Here is a 21,124-nt window from a genome sequence, read left to right as displayed (position 1 = left end):
ACACTCAAATACACCTCAGAACGATCCTGCTAGCTGTGTACAACAAGAACCTTATTGTAAACTAGATACCAGAACTGGAACAATATCAATATCGTAACACTCAAATACACCTCAGAACGATCCTGCTAGCTGTGTACAACAAGAACCTTATTGTAAACTAGATACCAGAACTGTAACAATATCAATATCGTAACACTCAAATACACCTCAGAACGATCCTGCTAGCTGTGTACAACAAGAACCTTATTGTAAACTAGATACTAGAACTGTAACAATATCAATATCGTAACACTAAAATACACCTCAGAACGATCCTGCTAGCTGTGTACAACAAGAACCTTATTGTAAACTAGATACCAGAACTGTAACAATATCAATATCGTAACACTAAAATACACCTCAGAACGATCCTGCTAGCTGTGTACAACAAGAACCTTATTGTAAACTAGATACCAGAACTGTAACAATATCAATATCGTAACACTAAAATACACCTCAGAACGATCCTGCTAGCTGTGTACAACAAGAACCTTATTGTAAACTAGATACCAGAACTGTAACAATATCAATATCGTAACACTCAAATACACCTCAGAACGATCCTGCTAGCTGTGTACAACAAGAACCTTATTGTAAACTAGATACCAGAACTGTAACAATATCAATATCGTAACACTAAAATACACCTCAGAACGATCCTGCTAGCTGTGTACAACAAGAACCTTATTGTAAACTAGATACCAGAACTGTAACAATATCAATATCGTAACACTAAAATACACCTCAGAACGATCCTGCTAGCTGTGTACAACAAGAACCTTATTGTAAACTAGATACCAGAACTGTAACAATATCAATATCGTAACACTAAAATACACCTCAGAACGATCCTGCTAGCTGTGTACAACAAGAACCTTATTGTAAACTAGATACCAGAACTGTAACAATATCAATATCGTAACACTCAAATACACCTCAGAACGATCCTGCTAGCTGTGTACAACAAGAACCTTATTGTAAACTAGATACCAGAACTGTAACAATATCAATATCGTAACACTAAAATACACCTCAGAACGATCCTGCTAGCTGTGTACAACAAGAACCTTATTGTAAACTAGATACCAGAACTGTAACAATATCAATATCGTAACACTCAAATACACCTCAGAACGATCCTGCTAGCTGTGTACAACAAGAACCTTATTGTAAACTAGATACCAGAACTGTAACAATATCAATATCGTAACACTCAAATACACCTCAGAACGATCCTGCTAGCTGTGTACAACAAGAACCTTATTGTAAACTAGATACCAGAACTGTAACAATATCAATATCGTAACACTAAAATACACCTCAGAACGATCCTGCTAGCTGTGTACAACAAGAACCTTATTGTAAACTAGATACCAGAACTGTAACAATATCAATATCGTAACACTAAAATACACCTCAGAACGATCCTGCTAGCTGTGTACAACAAGAACCTTATTGTAAACTAGATACCAGAACTGTAACAATATCAATATCGTAACACTAAAATACACCTCAGAACGATCCTGCTAGCTGTGTACAACAAGAACCTTATTGTAAACTAGATACCAGAACTGTAACAATATCAATATCGTAACACTAAAATACACCTCAGTACGATCCTGCTAGCTGTGTACAACAAGAACCTTATTGTAAACTAGATACCAGAACTGTAACAATATCAATATCGTAACACTCAAATACACCTCAGAACGATCCTGCTAGCTGTGTACAACAAGAACCTTATTGTAAACTAGATACCAGAACTGTAACAATATCAATATCGTAACACTAAAATACACCTCAGAACGATCCTGCTAGCTGTGTACAACAAGAACCTTATTGTAAACTAGATACCAGAACTGTAACAATATCAATATCGTAACACTAAAATACACCTCAGAACGATCCTGCTAGCTGTGTACAACAAGAACCTTATTGTAAACTAGATACCAGAACTGTAACAATATCAATATCGTAACACTAAAATACACCTCAGAACGATCCTGCTAGCTGTGTACAACAAGAACCTTATTGTAAACTAGATACCAGAACTGTAACAATATCAATATCGTAACACTAAAATACACCTCAGAACGATCCTGCTAGCTGTGTACAACAAGAACCTTATTGTAAACTAGATACCAGAACTGTAACAATATCAATATCGTAACACTAAAATACACCTCAGAACGATCCTGCTAGCTGTGTACAACAAGAACCTTATTGTAAACTAGATACCAGAACTGTAACAATATCAATATCGTAACACTAAAATACACCTCAGAACGATCCTGCTAGCTGTGTACAACAAGAACCTTATTGTAAACTAGATACCAGAACTGTAACAATATCAATATCGTAACACTAAAATACACCTCAGAACGATCCTGCTAGCTGTGTACAACAAGAACCTTATTGTAAACTAGATACCAGAACTGTAACAATATCAATATCGTAACACTAAAATACACCTCAGAACGATCCTGCTAGCTGTGTACAACAAGAACCTTATTGTAAACTAGATACCAGAACTGTAACAATATCAATATCGTAACACTCAAATACACCTCAGAACGATCCTGCTAGCTGTGTACAACAAGAACCTTATTGTAAACTAGATACCAGAACTGTAACAATATCAATATCGTAACACTAAAATACACCTCAGAACGATCCTGCTAGCTGTGTACAACAAGAACCTTATTGTAAACTAGATACCAGAACTGTAACAATATCAATATCGTAACACTAAAATACACCTCAGAACGATCCTGCTAGCTGTGTACAACAAGAACCTTATTGTAAACTAGATACCAGAACTGTAACAATATCAATATCGTAACACTAAAATACACCTCAGAACGATCCTGCTAGCTGTGTACAACAAGAACCTTATTGTAAACTAGATACCAGAACTGTAACAATATCAATATCGTAACACTAAAATACACCTCAGAACGATCCTGCTAGCTGTGTACAACAAGAACCTTATTGTAAACTAGATACCAGAACTGTAACAATATCAATATCGTAACACTCAAATACACCTCAGAACGATCCTGCTAGCTGTGTACAACAAGAACCTTATTGTAAACTAGATACCAGAACTGTAACAATATCAATATCGTAACACTCAAATACACCTCAGAACGATCCTGCTAGCTGTGTACAACAAGAACCTTATTGTAAACTAGATACCAGAACTGTAACAATATCAATATCGTAACACTAAAATACACCTCAGAACGATCCTGCTAGCTGTGTACAACAAGAACCTTATTGTAAACTAGATACCAGAACTGTAACAATATCAATATCGTAACACTCAAATACACCTCAGAACGATCCTGCTAGCTGTGTACAACAAGAACCTTATTGTAAACTAGATACCAGAACTGTAACAATATATCAATATCGTAACACTCAAATACACCTCAGAACGATCCTGCTAGCTGTGTACAACAAGAACCTTATTGTAAACTAGATACCAGAACTGTAACAATATATCAATATCGTAACACTCAAATACACCTCAGAACGATCCTGCTAGCTGTGTACAACAAGAACCTTATTGTAAACTAGATACCAGAACTGTAACAATATCAATATCGTAACACTAAAATACACCTCAGAACGATCCTGCTAGCTGTGTACAACAAGAACCTTATTGTAAACTAGATACCAGAACTGTAACAATATCAATATCGTAACACTCAAATACACCTCAGAACGATCCTGCTAGCTGTGTACAACAAGAACCTTATTGTAAACTAGATACCAGAACTGTAACAATATCAATATCGTAACACTAAAATACACCTCAGAACGATCCTGCTAGCTGTGTACAACAAGAACCTTATTGTAAACTAGATACCAGAACTGTAACAATATCAATATCGTAACACTAAAATACACCTCAGAACGATCCTGCTAGCTGTGTACAACAAGAACCTTATTGTAAACTAGATACCAGAACTGTAACAATATCAATATCGTAACACTCAAATACACCTCAGAACGATCCTGCTAGCTGTGTACAACAAGAACCTTATTGTAAACTAGATACCAGAACTGTAACAATATCAATATCGTAACACTAAAATACACCTCAGAACGATCCTGCTAGCTGTGTACAACAAGAACCTTATTGTAAACTAGATACCAGAACTGTAACAATATCAATATCGTAACACTAAAATACACCTCAGAACGATCCTGCTAGCTGTGTACAACAAGAACCTTATTGTAAACTAGATACCAGAACTGTAACAATATCAATATCGTAACACTAAAATACACCTCAGAACGATCCTGCTAGCTGTGTACAACAAGAACCTTATTGTAAACTAGATACCAGAACTGTAACAATATCAATATCGTAACACTAAAATACACCTCAGAACGATCCTGCTAGCTGTGTACAACAAGAACCTTATTGTAAACTAGATACCAGAACTGTAACAATATCAATATCGTAACACTAAAATACACCTCAGAACGATCCTGCTAGCTGTGTACAACAAGAACCTTATTGTAAACTAGATACCAGAACTGTAACAATATCAATATCGTAACACTAAAATACACCTCAGAACGATCCTGCTAGCTGTGTACAACAAGAACCTTATTGTAAACTAGATACCAGAACTGTAACAATATCAATATCGTAACACTAAAATACACCTCAGAACGATCCTGCTAGCTGTGTACAACAAGAACCTTATTGTAAACTAGATACCAGAACTGTAACAATATCAATATCGTAACACTAAAATACACCTCAGAACGATCCTGCTAGCTGTGTACAACAAGAACCTTATTGTAAACTAGATACCAGAACTGTAACAATATCAATATCGTAACACTAAAATACACCTCAGAACGATCCTGCTAGCTGTGTACAACAAGAACCTTATTGTAAACTAGATACCAGAACTGTAACAATATCAATATCGTAACACTAAAATACACCTCAGAACGATCCTGCTAGCTGTGTACAACAAGAACCTTATTGTAAACTAGATACCAGAACTGTAACAATATCAATATCGTAACACTAAAATACACCTCAGAACGATCCTGCTAGCTGTGTACAACAAGAACCTTATTGTAAACTAGATACCAGAACTGTAACAATATCAATATCGTAACACTAAAATACACCTCAGAACGATCCTGCTAGCTGTGTACAACAAGAACCTTATTGTAAACTAGATACCAGAACTGTAACAATATCAATATCGTAACACTAAAATACACCTCAGAACGATCCTGCTAGCTGTGTACAACAAGAACCTTATTGTAAACTAGATACCAGAACTGTAACAATATCAATATCGTAACACTCAAATACACCTCAGAACGATCCTGCTAGCTGTGTACAACAAGAACCTTATTGTAAACTAGATACCAGAACTGTAACAATATCAATATCGTAACACTAAAATACACCTCAGAACGATCCTGCTAGCTGTGTACAACAAGAACCTTATTGTAAACTAGATACCAGAACTGTAACAATATCAATATCGTAACACTCAAATACACCTCAGAACGATCCTGCTAGCTGTGTACAACAAGAACCTTATTGTAAACTAGATACCAGAACTGTAACAATATCAATATCGTAACACTCAAATACACCTCAGAACGATCCTGCTAGCTGTGTACAACAAGAACCTTATTGTAAACTAGATACCAGAACTGTAACAATATCAATATCGTAACACTAAAATACACCTCAGTACGATCCTGCTAGCTGTGTACAACAAGAACCTTATTGTAAACTAGATACCAGAACTGTAACAATATCAATATCGTAACACTAAAATACACCTCAGAACGATCCTGCTAGCTGTGTACAACAAGAACCTTATTGTAAACTAGATACCAGAACTGTAACAATATCAATATCGTAACACTAAAATACACCTCAGAACGATCCTGCTAGCTGTGTACAACAAGAACCTTATTGTAAACTAGATACCAGAACTGTAACAATATCAATATCGTAACACTAAAATACACCTCAGAACGATCCTGCTAGCTGTGTACAACAAGAACCTTATTGTAAACTAGATACCAGAACTGTAACAATATCAATATCGTAACACTAAAATACACCTCAGAACGATCCTGCTAGCTGTGTACAACAAGAACCTTATTGTAAACTAGATACCAGAACTGTAACAATATCAATATCGTAACACTAAAATACACCTCAGAACGATCCTGCTAGCTGTGTACAACAAGAACCTTATTGTAAACTAGATACCAGAACTGTAACAATATCAATATCGTAACACTCAAATACACCTCAGAACGATCCTGCTAGCTGTGTACAACAAGAACCTTATTGTAAACTAGATACCAGAACTGTAACAATATCAATATCGTAACACTAAAATACACCTCAGAACGATCCTGCTAGCTGTGTACAACAAGAACCTTATTGTAAACTAGATACCAGAACTGTAACAATATCAATATCGTAACACTAAAATACACCTCAGAACGATCCTGCTAGCTGTGTACAACAAGAACCTTATTGTAAACTAGATACCAGAACTGAAACAATATCAATATCGTAACACTAAAATACACCTCAGAACGATCCTGCTAGCTGTGTACAACAAGAACCTTATTGTAAACTAGATACCAGAACTGTAACAATATCAATATCGTAACACTAAAATACACCTCAGAACGATCCTGCTAGCTGTGTACAACAAGAACCTTATTGTAAACTAGATACCAGAACTGTAACAATATCAATATCGTAACACTAAAATACACCTCAGAACGATCCTGCTAGCTGTGTACAACAAGAACCTTATTGTAAACTAGATACCAGAACTGTAACAATATCAATATCGTAACACTCAAATACACCTCAGTACGATCCTGCTAGCTGTGTACAACAAGAACCTTATTGTAAACTAGATACCAGAACTGTAACAATATCAATATCGTAACACTAAAATACATCTCAGAACGATCCTGCTAGCTGTGTACAACAAGAACCTTATTGACGCAGATGATTTCCTGGGAGAAGCGCGGATCTCTTTACACGACTATAAACATTTCCACGAGATTGATAACTGGTTCCCTCTAGCTGACCTGGTACGTCACAAACATGATATTAACAATTATATTCACATTTAAGCAAGAGAAACAAGATGTTCAATAAACTAAAGAACTAAGCAGCAAAAGCAGACATGGGATATTATGATTTATGAAGTATATATTTGAATCAGCTAGCATTGGTGACAATTAGTGTTATGTGTGATTGTTACTTTAGTGAGATTAGTGAAGCGAAATGCCGAAGTGGATCATTTGTCTGGCCGTCATATGCTTGGAACACGATCTTTTAAATCGCTTAAATGCCATAGGGAAGCATTAATCGTCTTTGAAGCCTGTGATTGTGCGGGAATAATGCCAAGCACTTGTCTGGAGCCGGTTGAGAACCGCGCTAGAACCGGCTCTAAATTGGTATAAAACGTTAGCAACGGCTCTTGGTCGTCTCTTTAACGGTTATTAAACGGCTGTGCAGCGGTTCTAGAAGCGTTCCTTAGCGACTCTTGAGCTGTGTTTTGACCGCTCAGTTGATTGTTCTTTGTTGATGATTCTCAATTTAACAGCTTGGAACGTTGACTCCGTCAGTAGATGTTGGGGACTGGCCCGTGGTACCAGCCAATGTTTACTCAAAAAATATATATAACATCAATGGTAATACTAATAAGAAATTCATCCCCGTGGGGCACATGCATAAATAAAAATGTAAAGGAAATCTCAAGCTATTCAATTTAGACTCTACCGGTAAAGTACGCAAGGAAGGTTTATAACTTAAAGTTTTATATTCCAATGGTTAGTAGGTAAAGATTAAAAAAGTAAAACAAGACTGAGCACTTCAAAATTTGTAGAATTTGTAACTTGATTTGAAATACGCGGCGATAATAAAAAATGTCCAATGTTGGCAGTGTAATTTATGAGATATGCGACGTTTATTGAGTGATGCATAAGTGTGTGCATATAATCTAAGATGTAGAGACAAGGTTATTATCGGCATTTTGGTTTATGTTACGCTTTGTTTTTCTTAGTCCTGTTATACAAAATAACATGAAATTAGGCCATTCGTCTTCGATGTTTTCATTTTGCTGATCGATGAGTATAGTTTTTATACAAGTTTTGTAAATGTTCAGGTTAAATAGACTAGGCGGGGAAGTTGCTGCAACATTATATCGGTTTATTGCTAATAATGAACCTTTAAAAAATACTGAGTTGTTGTAAGGGTGTTGACCATACTTTTCTGACCATTGTGTAGTGAGAATAGAATCCGGGTTAGTATTAAATAATGGTGCGCTTTTGGGAATTGTTTTCTTGAGAGACAATGGTACTAGATTAGGAAAGTTTTTCAATTTATGCATTAAAATGAGTGCGTTCTTTACAATGATACTGTGTACTGTCAATATTTTATGTGAATAAAAGCCAGACTTGGTACTTGCTGGGGGATACCGTCCTTGTACCAGTAATTGACGAAACCAGGTAATACTGCTCGAAGGCCCATTTTCTGTTTTACAAAAAGTGATTTAATATGAGACTTGGCAGCAAAACCCCATACAAGGCTGCAATAATTAAGGTGTGACTGCACAAAACTTTGATAAATTTGAAGACGTGCTTCGAGAGGCAGATATTTTTTAAGTTTGTACATGACTCCTATGTATCTGGACATTTTCATTTTCATGGCAGAGATATGATGGGACCAGTTTAGTTTATCATCTATTATAACTCCTAAAGATGACCGTGATAATTTGTTTGGATCCTGTTCACAACACACCCCCACATTAACCATGATATAACCATATTCTATAGAAACACGTTGCGCGGCACAGGTCGGAGTGGAGTAAGGGCGCTGTGGAGCAGGAGCTGCGCGAGGCGCTCGTAGCGCACATCACCTGCCGCTCCCCAAACCTCATCTTCAACAACACCTCCAACAAGAATAGGGTGAGAAAGTGTTTTATTTGACAGAAATTGGGAGGGTTAAATTAGTGGTCTCCCTTTATCATTAATGAAATTGCTTGAGTTTCTTACATCATCAAACTTTGAATTACATTGAAATGTTACCTAGAATTAGCCTTGCTATTCAAATAATCGTTATTTCAATTCAGGTTATCCGGCTATCATGTTCCAAAGCAGGTCAGAAATCTAAACTCACCATTAAGGACGGAAAACTCATCTTCGACTGAACAATGAACTTTTAGCATGGTAGAGTAGTACACAATGAGTCTGATCATCAGAGTTACAATCTAACATAGAGTGATAGAGTTACTTCCTTGATTGGAACGATAGAAGATCAGTAGAGTATAACAAGTCGATAGTTCTGGAAGCATTAAAGTGACCTCTCAGTTCTCGCAAGCACAAGCGAACTTCTCAGATGATATGGAAAGTTAGAGTTCCTTTGAAACTGCTTTAATTCGACCAAACGTTTGACATAAGTATGTCTGGTCTCAATGACTACTTCAGAGTTGAAAACGAATGACAAATAACGTAGATTGATAGACTTTCAAACACACTTGTAAATATTTTAATTACATGCCATTATTTGATTTCTTTATTTACGATTTTGTTAATAATTGTTGTGTTATTTTTCAATTAATATTATGTCAAGCTCTACGCAAATACTACGCCACTATAATAGAATAAGAACTGGTTAGTATTTGGAAAAATGTTAACATCAAGTAATTAACTACATATCCCTCTAAGAAATCGTTCATATCAAGTAAACTTATTAATTTTGCAGCAGACTAATAATAGACAAATTATATTGACGTCTCCCCCGACTCCGAGATCGGTTTTAATACATGTTTTAAGATCCCTTTCTAAGTAATGATTTTGTAACAAATAAAAATTCAAATCTGAAATATGACTGTGAAAATATAGCATGAAACACTTTTTATTTTTTTAAATTGTTTTAAAACCCAATAGTAACAAATGAACGTGTTTTCAGTATGACAAAAGATAACCTTAGATGATGCTATTTTGAAGCCAATTAACGAAGTCAATACTTATATATACAATATCGCATAATTTAATACTGATCGCATAATTTATGATCCATTGCTTCTTTAACTTTCTTAACCATCTCATCTCGTCCCTGGTATTGACATATAGCTCTGGTAACTTTAATGGTCTGGTAGTTTAGTCTAATGGATTTTGACTCCACACACTCCCCAACAGTCTTGGTAACGTCTACACATATGATATCTTTGGAAATTTGGCAGAATGTCTCCTGCTTGGAGGAGAATCTAACCTTGTGTTTCTTGCACATGAGTCTTGCCAAACTTCTCAAGTCTACCGCTGTGTTAGAGTCTGTACACTTCACACTGAGTACCAGACACATGGTTACAATTGCAGAGATTCTTAACATGTTCTTCATTTCTTTAGTTGAGCCCTAGACTGATGGTATTATAAGTTATAATGCTTTTAGACACTAAGGGAAACATACAACGTAAGGTTTGAAATCTTCGTAAAACTACATCATTAGAGCCTGTAAAAACATTTAACCTAAAGATAAGCACTCTATCAAGTGAAAATCATAATATAATCATCATAGTTTATTAAATCAAACGTAAAAATAAGTTAAAAAGTTATAAGTTATAATTCGTTATTCACTCTTGGGAATCGTTTGCATATAGCTGTAAGAATCGAATAATGAAAAATAACTTGCAACAAGAATAGTTCGTTCACACAAGAACTGATTAACCTTTAACAAAGTTTAACAAAGATTGTTTAACAAACAACGAGAAATTAATCAAATCTAAAAGTTAACATACTGTAAAAATTCAATCTTAATACTTTAATATACTGAACAATATGGAACCGAATTACAAATAAACAGAACTGATAAAACTTTTAAAGTTCACTGTACTTAAGTAAAGATAAAATTGACAGTAGTAATAAAATGATCGCCTTATTAAGCGATGTTAAAATAAAAATGACGTGCTAGTGACGAAACACCTACGTAAACATGACGTGCAATTACTTCTATCTCTTCTATGTTATGTTTAGACTTTTAGAGCTCAAATTCCCTTTAATGTAATCTGACGGTGATTTTATACAGTATCATATTTGTGCGTATAGAGGCACATATATGGTATCAGGTATGCTTAGTATATAACTAATAACACATACCATTAGGTACGTAGCTAAGAAATGAGCATATCAATCACCTGAAGCATATACCTGAAGCTATCCCCAACTTTCATCAACTAGAAATAGCGCAACAATATCAGGATTCTTATTCCACAGACTAAAATAGATAAACAATCACAAACAGGGCGTGGAGAGCTGATACATTGGCATTAGTCTGTTGAAGACAGCGTGTGAACCATTTACATTGGACCCTCATTGAAGTAGAGCATTTGTATTGTTTGATCAAGTCGGTCAGAGCAATGGAAGTGAAATTAACGACGTTTGAACAAAAACTCAGCACGATGGAAAAATGTTGATTAAAGTTGGACAAATAATTAGCCGTCAATTGGGACACGAACATTAAATTGTTAATAAAGAAATAAAAAGTGCTTGATTTGAAGTCAGAAGTAGAATACTTGCATGTCACCATGCCGACCGTAGTTATAAAATAGTGCTCAATGATTCATTCGAAAGATCAGGAGACTTATTTAATTCTCATGTGGTGCATTTTGTAACTGTCGAAAATGTAAAAACAGTAAAACATGTCGGACCCTGGGCCAAGGGGCCGTCACACAACAACAAGCTTTATTTTGTACGTTAACGTACGGCGCGACAACAAAATAAAGATACAATACGAATGCCCGCGCAGTGTGTGTAACGCAAATGCCTAAGCTAAGTTAGCTGCACTGTAATATACACTTTGGCAACTATGTAAGCTTATCTAAAATAACATAGATAAAATACACTCATAGCTGGTTCTTATCAGCAGAGATAAATAAGCGACAAATGGTTTGGTCAGTTCATGCTTATCAGTGTAACTACCAAATTAATGAGTTAGACTTGCCCCGGTTACCGGTAGTTAGTCACTTATAACTTAGTGCTTTCAAGGTAGGACTTCAATGCGTTGTGTACTTTCAGTTGGTTTGGACTCGGAAATGAAACTCGGGAAATTTAGGAAACAATGTTAAAACGAAAACTAGAAATGTTGGTTGACTATTTTATTTAGAGATAACTTTTACGATTCGAACAAAAAAGACATTCGAAAGGACAAAGACAAAGAACGGACAGTTTTCTGAAGGTGCGGGCGGTTTTATAGTCCTACTAATTATTGGCACTCCCTGTGAGTTAGCCGATGAGCTTGATCATGCAACCAATAACATGACGTTTTTCCGGTGGTGATTCTAGGTAGCACTTCCAGCATCCACCGAACCGTATAATTATGGTTTTATTGGTTCTTAATTATGGAACTGCAAACTGAGATACTTGTTATTATTATTAACCAGAACTCTAGAACTAGCGGTATAGTGCTCATTGATTAATTGCAGCCGAAATTACTAATTTAGATTGTGACCTCCTATACTGTATACTAAATGATTTAATGCTACAGACTGTCCCATTTGTAAGCAGGTGTAAGGGGTCGTTCACATATTACGTAGTCAATATTTTATATTAGCAGAGCTACGAGTTGGGAATACAAGGTTTGGCAATGTCAATCAATTGATTTATTTAAGCGAGGAAGCAAGAAATGAGCCAGACTTTGCCCAATGTAATCTAAAAACAACTCTCCTGTCTCCTAACTCTTATATATTTATTTATTTCGGCTTTTAAACGCCCGCCAAAAGTAAAACATAAGTCATGTCACTTGTCATACGTAAGTGATATAATATGATGACGTCCTGTTACATATTACCTTGCTTGCTCGAATAAGTATTCAAACAATATACACATATTTTATCACAATGACCCTATTGTTCGCTTCTCTCACGTATTAAATGCGAGATACGTGCCAGGTTGAGGTAACCGTAATCGCTAATGTTCTAGCACAATGTCATGACACTGAGATCGTGCTAGAAAAATAAACAAGTTCATACTTTTATGACAAAACCGATGACGTAATTTTAGGAATGATCTCGGGGTTGATTTTAACTTTTACAAGTCTAGTTACCCTGGTCATTAGAAACACCCCTAGTTCGTTTTTTGACAACAAATTTAAAACTTCTGTAATTTCCTTTTTATTTTACCTTACAAGACATATTTATTTGGATCATAATTCTGGGGATCAAAATTATTGGGGAACGAAAATATGGGGATTTTTTTTCAGAAATACATTAATTCAGTACGAAATTTCAGAAATTTGGTACGAAAATATGGGGATTTTTTCCCAAAATCCCCAAATTTCGTACCATATAAATATGTCTCGTAAGGTAGTTATGCATTTGATTTTGGTATGCGTATAAAGAATCGATACGGCTTTGAAATGAGATGTTCAGCGACCTCCTAGCTTACTCACTAGTGACTAGACTCAGTAGGATTGATTGAACTGCGAGGGACAATGAAGGCTAACGAATTAGCTATAACCTCGTCACTTTCTCATGTTACGTCCATGATATCCAAGTTGCAAGTATAATTCAGTGATTATACTTGATCGAGATCTAAGCTTCGAATACTAGAGGTGAAAATGAGGCTAACCACCTTTTGAGAGGGTGAAATGAAGCTTTCAAGTATACTTTTGTGTATATTCTCGAGCAGGTTCGGTATTGTGAACACTTGCGAATTTGCTAGTGTTCATAACTTTTGAAAATTAGCTTGGGAAAACAATTGATAATAAAGAGTTGAATTAATAACCGTGAAGACAAACTTTATATTTACAAATATTTTGTACCAATGAAATAAAATAAAAACAATCAATGTAACAAATGAATCCCACCAAGTTATCTTCCCTTTAAGTTTAATAGACCCGGAGCTATTTTAGTGCATTGCAAACCATCATAAAGTAAAGTTAAATAACAGATAAATGTGATAACTCAACACGACAATTCCCAACAGCCCGGCATTGCAGCAACCTAAAATAGTGTGATATTTATATATTCACATCTACCTGTGAGACTAGACTGGAAGATGCTTCCTAAGTAGTAATACAATCGATTCTACAGAAATTTGATAGTTGGGGACGAAGTGAGAGTCTCCACTCAGTGTTTATGATGAACAGTTGTCAAGGTTTCGTCATACGTCTTTGTCATGGACGAGACGTTACATAACGTCTTACATAGGTACAGTTAAGAATGTTAAAATAAATTAACAATTAACAATGTCAAAATAAATTAACAATGTTAAAATAAATTGCAGCTATGTAAAAAGTTATTGTTAAGTCTCGTCCATGACAAAGACGTGTGACGAAACCTCGACAACTATTTGTTTTGAACCCTGAGTGGAGACTCTCATTTCGTCCCCAACTATCAAATTATATAATTCATTATAAAGAGCGAACAAATATTAATACTACGATCGTACAACATATTTAAAACTTTGACCATCGTCCCGAAGTAGCCCGAAAGCCAATCAGTCCTTTATATTACATGTGAAAGCGTTGTGATTATTATATCAACATATTGTATTGAATATTCATGAATCGTGCGATCTTTGAAGAGTCTTAAAGTTCCCTTTACCACAGGTTGTTCCCGCAGTTTGTTCCCACAGTTTGTTCCCACAGTTTGTTCCCTATACCACAGGTTGTTCCCACAGTCCCACTTTAGCTCAAATAATATGTACACTGCACTAGTCATTTCTTTGTTGCAACTTCCTTGACAAAGGCAATAATGACATCTTTCTGTTTCCCGTTTTCAACAGTTCTTAAACTCAGAACATTAGTCCAACTTTCCAAATTATACAGCTCCTCAGAACGAAGCTTATCATCAAATTCATTCCAAGAAAGAAAGAAGTTTTTTAGATTTTCCATGAGCGGGGAAATCCCAACTCGAGCTGGTCGGCAGGGTATCCTTCCTTGATTCTGATTCTGATACTTTCGCCAAAAGTTTAGGATCGAGTGAGATAGCAGCGTTCAGTTCCTGCGATATAAATTAGATTCAGTCACCAGCGCATTTCGCCAACAGTTTAGGATCAAGAGAGAAACCAGTATTCAGTTCCTGCGATATGAATAAATGTCAGACACCGGTAAAGTTTAACAGAAATTTAGATTAGGGTGAAGCAAGATAGCAGCCTTCAGTTCCTGCAATATAGATTTGAAGAGTTTCAAGGTAATTGTCAATATTACCAGTAAATTTGGTAACCGGAATAATTCTCAAATTCCATCATACTCCAAGTTAAAATGTATAGTAAGGGAAACAATACCTTTGCCTTCTGAAAGGATGACATGCAGGTGTCTAGAGAATTCTTCAGTTTCTCAATTGCAGCTTCGTTATCGAACTCTTCAGAATGTTTATTGAACCAAACCATCCCTTCTTTTTTACCTAAATTCAGGAGGATCAGTCATTTGTGCGGAATTTAAAAAGGGAGCCGGAGAAAAACTATGAGCCGTTCAGGCTAGATTTTATATCAGGCAACTTAAATTCACAGAACATGTAATATTAATTAGTGAAACACTCACAAATCTGCGCGGACAGGTCACCAGACATAATCATTCTCCGGAGTCGGTTCTCCACTTCCTGTACGGACAACTTGAGGTGGTTTGCCAGGGAGCTCAGTTTAAGGGACACAAAGGTGGACTGGAACTTCTTCACGTTCTTCTGGCGAATGTATTCCAGCGCCTGGGAGAGAAAATCAGTTATCAAGCTGTAAATACTGTTATTACTCACGATACACACCTAGAAACAAGGAAGATAAAGTACCAAAAAATGGATTATCCTCAAAACGGTAAACTCCTCCAAGTAACCTGTTTAGCCAGCCCCAGGTTGCTGTGTTTCTCCAAGAAGGGAGTCATCTGAGCGATAGTTGCTGCGAACTTCTCCGAGTCCTCCTCAGCCGCGATCTGCAACAAGTTGCCGTAGGGTCGACACAGGTGAGGGATGCTGCTGTGAACTGAGGGCAGTCTCACACTGAGACGACGTCCGGACAGGATGCTTATCAGAGTCAGCTTCTGGTAAGCCACAACCTGAGCGAAACTGATGAGATGACTGGAATGATACACAAATTTGGAGTAATTTAAACCTCCAAAATTCTATTCCTAGTCCAGCGTTGGAATAATATCATAATCAATATCATAATAGCAAGATCCAGTTGGCAGATTGGGAACGGTTTTAAATAACATGACGAGAAACCTGTATGGCTGATGTAGTCTGCTGACTCGGTACACTGAGGCAGATCTCAAAGAAGTGGAGAGCTCGAGAGAAGTTGCGGAGGGCTGCGTAGAGGGAACCTCCGTAGTAGTAGTATTGTAGTACATACCGGACATCCATTACCTGACGAGCAACATGTAAATATCCTCGTTATTACTTATTTGATTTAAATAACAAAGAGTTTTTAGAATTAACAAATCTTTCTTTCGTAATTTGGTGTCAAACTAAGCGAGGTTTGGGTTACATGACAAAGTAGAATTGTAGCCATTTCTCACCTCATCAGAGGAAATACTGGTGACATCGCAATCCAGAAACTTAAGAGCGGGAGAGAGTATCTTAGCAGCTAAACAAAGCTGTGTCATGTCAGAGTGAATACTGGTTAGAACTCCTGGCACATGACATTTAGACAGTAGTGACTCTACTATCGATATACCTGGGGATTGGAAAATGTTATTATTGTTACGGATCTACAATCTGCTTTATCAGTACATACACCGCACAGGGTCCATAAATACGAGGTTATTACACCGTTTTGATATGTGACCCCAAATGGCAAATTAAATGAGTTTGGGTCCAGGACTCTAGGGCGTAAGACTCTAGGGCGTGAGACTTTAGGGCGGCGCCCTAACCCTAACCATCACCCTAACCCTAACCCTAACCCTAACCCTAACCCTAACCCAAACCCTAACCCTAACCCTAACCCTAAGACCCTAGAGTCTTACGCCCTAGAGTCCGGACCCCATGAGTTTGGTAATGTAATATTATATTCTGCCTCAGAAACAATGATTGCACCGTCACCAACATCTGCCCCCCCCCCCCCCTCCAACATATTTTCTTACCTCTAACAGGGCAGTTCTTCTGTGTAACAAAATCTGTCATGTAATGAATAGCTTCAATAACATAAGATGGCACAGCTGCGGACCGCACTGAGTCTACTATTGCTATTGTACTGTTTAGCATCTCTTCGATGTTGTCCCCATGAGTTCCTTCCAGCAGCTGCTTCGCTCTAGGTGAGACAAATATAAATTACCAAAAACTTTTAAGTTGGGTAAAATACATGCCCTCCGTGAGGCTCGAACTCACGACCTTCAGATTATGAGACTGGCGCTCTAACCAACTGAGCCAGGTAGGCTATGGATATTACGGAAAGTTGATGTATCCAAAATTTAATATTTTACATTCACTTTCCCATTAGCACGGATATGCTGTTACGAAGTTTGGGATTTTCCATACCCATTTAGTGTGGTATGTCTGGTTTTCTACAGACTATAAAAGTTGCCATGTAACCTTGAAGCCTAGCTCTATCTCGATAAAATATGATCAGATAGCTGCGCTCGGTGCATGCGCGCGGCTCAAGCGCATGAAAAGATCTAGAGTACAAAAACTTGAAGCGCAATTTTATACAAAGTTTGCTAGTTTAAAAAGATGTTTTCGTATTTGCAGAGCACGTGTGGCACAGAGTACAAAGGAATAAAGGTTGAGTTAACAATCCCACGCAATTAATTGGTCGCAACCAAAGTTAAACACCTACGAAGTGTAGCAGTACCACGTAACTGATATTTGATCCCAGACTTTGAAATATGCAAGCACACCAGCAATATAAATCTAAAGCAGGGGAGTTCAACTAGAAGTGAGTAGTGCCTACCTTAGACTGATATCCGGGTTAGAATTGGAGTTGGTTGAGTCAGCCTCACCATTAACAGTTGGGGCAGCCTCGGCTACTGGTTCCTGAAGAAACAGTCGCCTGTTAACGTTCAAAGAAAATATCACGATGAAGAGCAAGGGCAGATAATTGATCATTTCAATCTCCAGAAAAAGTCGTTCGATTAATTTTGCAGGAAAATTCAGAAAATGAGAGCTTTCTTTTAGGTTCGACTAACCTCGACTGTGTCCATGGGGACTGAATTCTGTGTAGATGAAGGTTCTTCGACACTCATTCTACAAAGAAGATTCTTAAATCTACCGGTAAAATAATTCATGATGTACGATTACGTAATGTAAATGACATGTTCCGGTGTAATTTGATATTCTATGTCTGATTAAAGTTAATTTTCTCAGCAGACAAGATAACAGCCTTGCCAAAATGTTTTGATAACAGAACAAGAAATGATACCCTCATACTTTCGAAAATAAAAGAAAATTACATACAACAGTGACACTGCATATAAAGAAAAATTTTATAAAATAAATTAATTCTGAAATTTTGAGGTAGTTGTTATTTCAGCGCCACATGATAATGGTTACAACAGACAGCGTTAATTCCAACAACTTGCTTCACAGTTAAAATCCTTCGCCACAGAGAAAGTTTTCGGTCTACGAGAGAAATGGCAAAAGTCAAGGTCTTCAACAACGATTAACATGGTATTAAACATGTCCAAACATTAAATTATCATGGTCAAATAATAAGGCCGGCGTAGACATTGAAATATAATACAAAGGGCAGCTCGCCCCCTTAGCAAAGAGCCAAGAGGGCCCCCTCTGGAAAGGGGGCCCCCTGGGCAAGGTGCCAAGAGGGCCCCCTCTGGAAAGGGGGCCCCCTGGGCAAGGTGCCAAGAGGGCCGCGCGCACAATAATAAAAGGGCACAATACTACCGCATGTGGTAGTTGATACCCTCGTCAAGTTGCGAGTATTGACCCTCGAACTTGACGTTGATGTTAAAGTCCATATCCCTTCTGTTGCGGAGGTTGGGCTTCACGCTGAACGTGCCTTTAATCTCCTCGCCAGCGTTAACTGTCAGGTAGTCTCTGATGTAGAATACTGTCTGTTTCCAGTGAGTGTACGGGGCTTCAGGTGAGGTCGTGAACCCGATCTTCTTGTGGGATTTGCTGAAGTCAACGCTGAAGTAGGAGACGAACGCGTGGACGTAGTCATCACGACGACACCGCAGAGAGAAGTCAACGGTGAATTGGAGGTCTTCTATTTTGACTGTGTAGAGATCTAGCTCCTTTAGGATGCAGTGGTTTGATACAATCTGAAAATAGGGAGGATGAGGATGGAGAATAGGGAAGATACAATGCATATGGTTGTACAATTTCCTAATTCAGAGACGAGTTTAATTTCCGGTGGTAAAATGTCTACACACACATGAAAAGGAACCAAGGGTTGTACACCGGGCGTGTACAGTAGCGGTGTGTATAATAGCGGTGTGGTTAAAGCTGATAAACATGACAACACGAAACATATCATCACCGTTAAGGTCATTGCTAGTATGCAACTACATTACACTGTGCAACATATGTGTTTTTACAATGATCTGTGCGCGATGCAATGATTTTAGTGGGCTACACCTGTACCTTTCAACATTTTTTAATGATATTTTTATCATGCTTATGATTTATCACTGCAGTCATAATTTCTGATAATATGTTTTATCAACCGCTCAACGATATATTAATTTTATGTAAAATAATGTAAGTAATCTAAAGGAATCCCATTTTAACAGTTCCGTACGATGGTGACGTATAGCTCGCTCTAATACAGACTACTTAAGTGCTTATTTTAAGTCAAAAAGAAAACTGCGCTTTCACCGTACGAGCCATTTTCGAATTGAATTCCCTGTAAGTCTTCACAAAGGGTGGCATTTAATTAAAGGCGTCTATCTCTTACTTTCCTGTACTTTATATTTTCCACAGCTGTCTTTTCATGCATTTCATGAATACGCACTCTTAAATCAATTTGAACTTGGAACCGTACAATAGTCAAGTTTTGTTAAAAAAACGCGGACAGTCATCTTGACTGGCCAAGATCAAGAGAGGTTCCTCTGTAGTTTGTTCGGGCTAAGTTGATTAGCACAAATATAATAGTGACCCTGAAGCGGGAAGACTTCAGTATTTACTCTCAGGATGCCGCACTATTCGTATCCTTATTGCTTGTGTCTGCTCTTACAAAGTGGTAGATAATGAGTGTGTCAATTATCTTTCTGTGTGCAGGTCTGTTCACCATCAGCTCAACCACGGTGCGTTTTTACAGTTTAAAGACAGGAAAATACCAGACATGGGAAACATACCAGAAGTACAGAGGATCTCAAAACAAGCATCACTTGCACTGATACAGGTGCCGAACTGAAAGCTGACATCCAGCAGCTAAGAGAAGAAGTGGAGGATGTGAAGAGGAAGGGAAGTTCAGAGGTTGAGATAATAATCGGGAAGGAGAACAAGAAATGCGCTAAAGTGTGTGCTGGATCCACAGGAAGGAGCACAACTCAGTGGGGAGGTAAGGGGGGGGCGCTGGCTTAGCAACAGTAACGCTAGCAACTGTAACGCTGGCTTAGCAACTGTGTTTACAGACGTGGACATGACTAAATGTAGGTATGTTAAGCCCCCCACTGTTACCATCTCCCTGGACGGAACAGCCCCCTGGAGTCACTACACATCATTGGGGACATCCTCAGTGTCCGTACTATCTAATGGTGTGTTTAGAGTAGTGATAGAGAACATGATGCATGATCCACAGAGAGGGGTGACAGCAGCTAGTGGCTGGAATGTGGAGTGGATTGCTGCAGGATTCACTTGCTAGAACTTTCACTTTCACTTGCTAGAACTTTCTACTGAGAGGGTACTGTCGCATTTGTGAACTGAATGATCTTTGAAAATGTTCGATTCGTTTTTTTTTTCGAAAAAAAATATGGCAATTGTTGTCGATGGAATATTCTGACGGACATCAGTAATATGCATGGGAAGAAAATGCGTGGATACTCGTATAGTTTCTAAAAATATATAGAAATATATAGGGCAACTAAAAATAAATTAGTTGGAGATTGTTTTGTTATGTACGTGAATGTTCATGACATGAATATTGAATAATGGATATCAATAAGTTATAA

At 37.3% G+C, this 21,124-nt stretch overlaps 3 protein-coding genes and 1 non-coding gene across 5 annotated transcripts in view; 1 reads left to right on the top strand and 3 right to left on the bottom strand.

Moving 5' to 3' along the window:
- The window catches only part of LOC134814799 (synaptotagmin-1-like), a 36,328-nt gene extending 26,306 nt beyond the window's left edge, over window positions 1–10,022 (top strand). Inside the window, exons 7-9 of the mRNA XM_063823073.1 lie at window positions 7,032–7,161; window positions 8,911–9,042; window positions 9,207–10,022. Of these exons, the coding sequence (XP_063679143.1) occupies window positions 7,032–7,161; window positions 8,911–9,042; window positions 9,207–9,284 (340 nt within the window). The 3' untranslated portion in view covers window positions 9,285–10,022. The remainder of the gene's footprint in view (window positions 1–7,031; window positions 7,162–8,910; window positions 9,043–9,206) is intronic.
- Window positions 10,023–13,842: 3,820 nt separating this feature from the next.
- Window positions 13,843–18,240, bottom strand: LOC134815144 (COP9 signalosome complex subunit 3-like). Of its 2 annotated transcripts, XM_063823648.1 has the most exons (10): window positions 18,182–18,240; window positions 17,947–18,029; window positions 17,141–17,307; window positions 16,577–16,734; window positions 16,284–16,424; window positions 15,899–16,117; window positions 15,614–15,773; window positions 15,358–15,476; window positions 14,676–15,152; window positions 13,843–14,574 (listed from the first exon to the last, which is right to left on the bottom strand). In XM_063823648.1, the coding sequence occupies exons 1-9, from the start codon at window positions 18,236–18,238 to the stop codon at window positions 15,093–15,095; spliced, it is 1,164 nt and encodes a 387-aa protein (XP_063679718.1). In that variant the 5' UTR covers window positions 18,239–18,240; the 3' UTR covers window positions 13,843–14,574; window positions 14,676–15,092. The 2 variants fall into 2 exon arrangements, with proteins under 2 accessions (XP_063679718.1, XP_063679717.1); XM_063823647.1 differs by lacking the exon at window positions 13,843–14,574 and having other exon boundaries at window positions 14,839–15,074; window positions 18,182–18,235.
- On the bottom strand, window positions 17,360–17,433 carry Trnam-cau (transfer RNA methionine (anticodon CAU)). The gene has a single exon. It is a non-coding gene; the product is annotated as a tRNA-Met (tRNA).
- Window positions 18,241–18,419: 179 nt separating the features above from the next.
- LOC134814791 (protein arginine N-methyltransferase 1-like) overlaps window positions 18,420–21,124 on the bottom strand; it is an 87,586-nt gene continuing 84,881 nt past the window's right edge. Inside the window, exon 7 of the mRNA XM_063823066.1 lies at window positions 18,420–19,273. Coding sequence (XP_063679136.1) covers window positions 18,890–19,273 — 384 coding nt within the window. The 3' untranslated portion in view covers window positions 18,420–18,889. The remainder of the gene's footprint in view (window positions 19,274–21,124) is intronic.

Source organism: Bolinopsis microptera, chromosome 5, assembly GCF_026151205.1.
Source record: "Bolinopsis microptera isolate Bmic1 chromosome 5, MBARI_Bmic_1.0, whole genome shotgun sequence".
In the NCBI taxonomy this organism is placed as follows: domain Eukaryota; kingdom Metazoa; phylum Ctenophora; class Tentaculata; order Lobata; family Bolinopsidae; genus Bolinopsis; species Bolinopsis microptera.
This window is presented reverse-complemented; position numbering and strand designations above follow the sequence as displayed.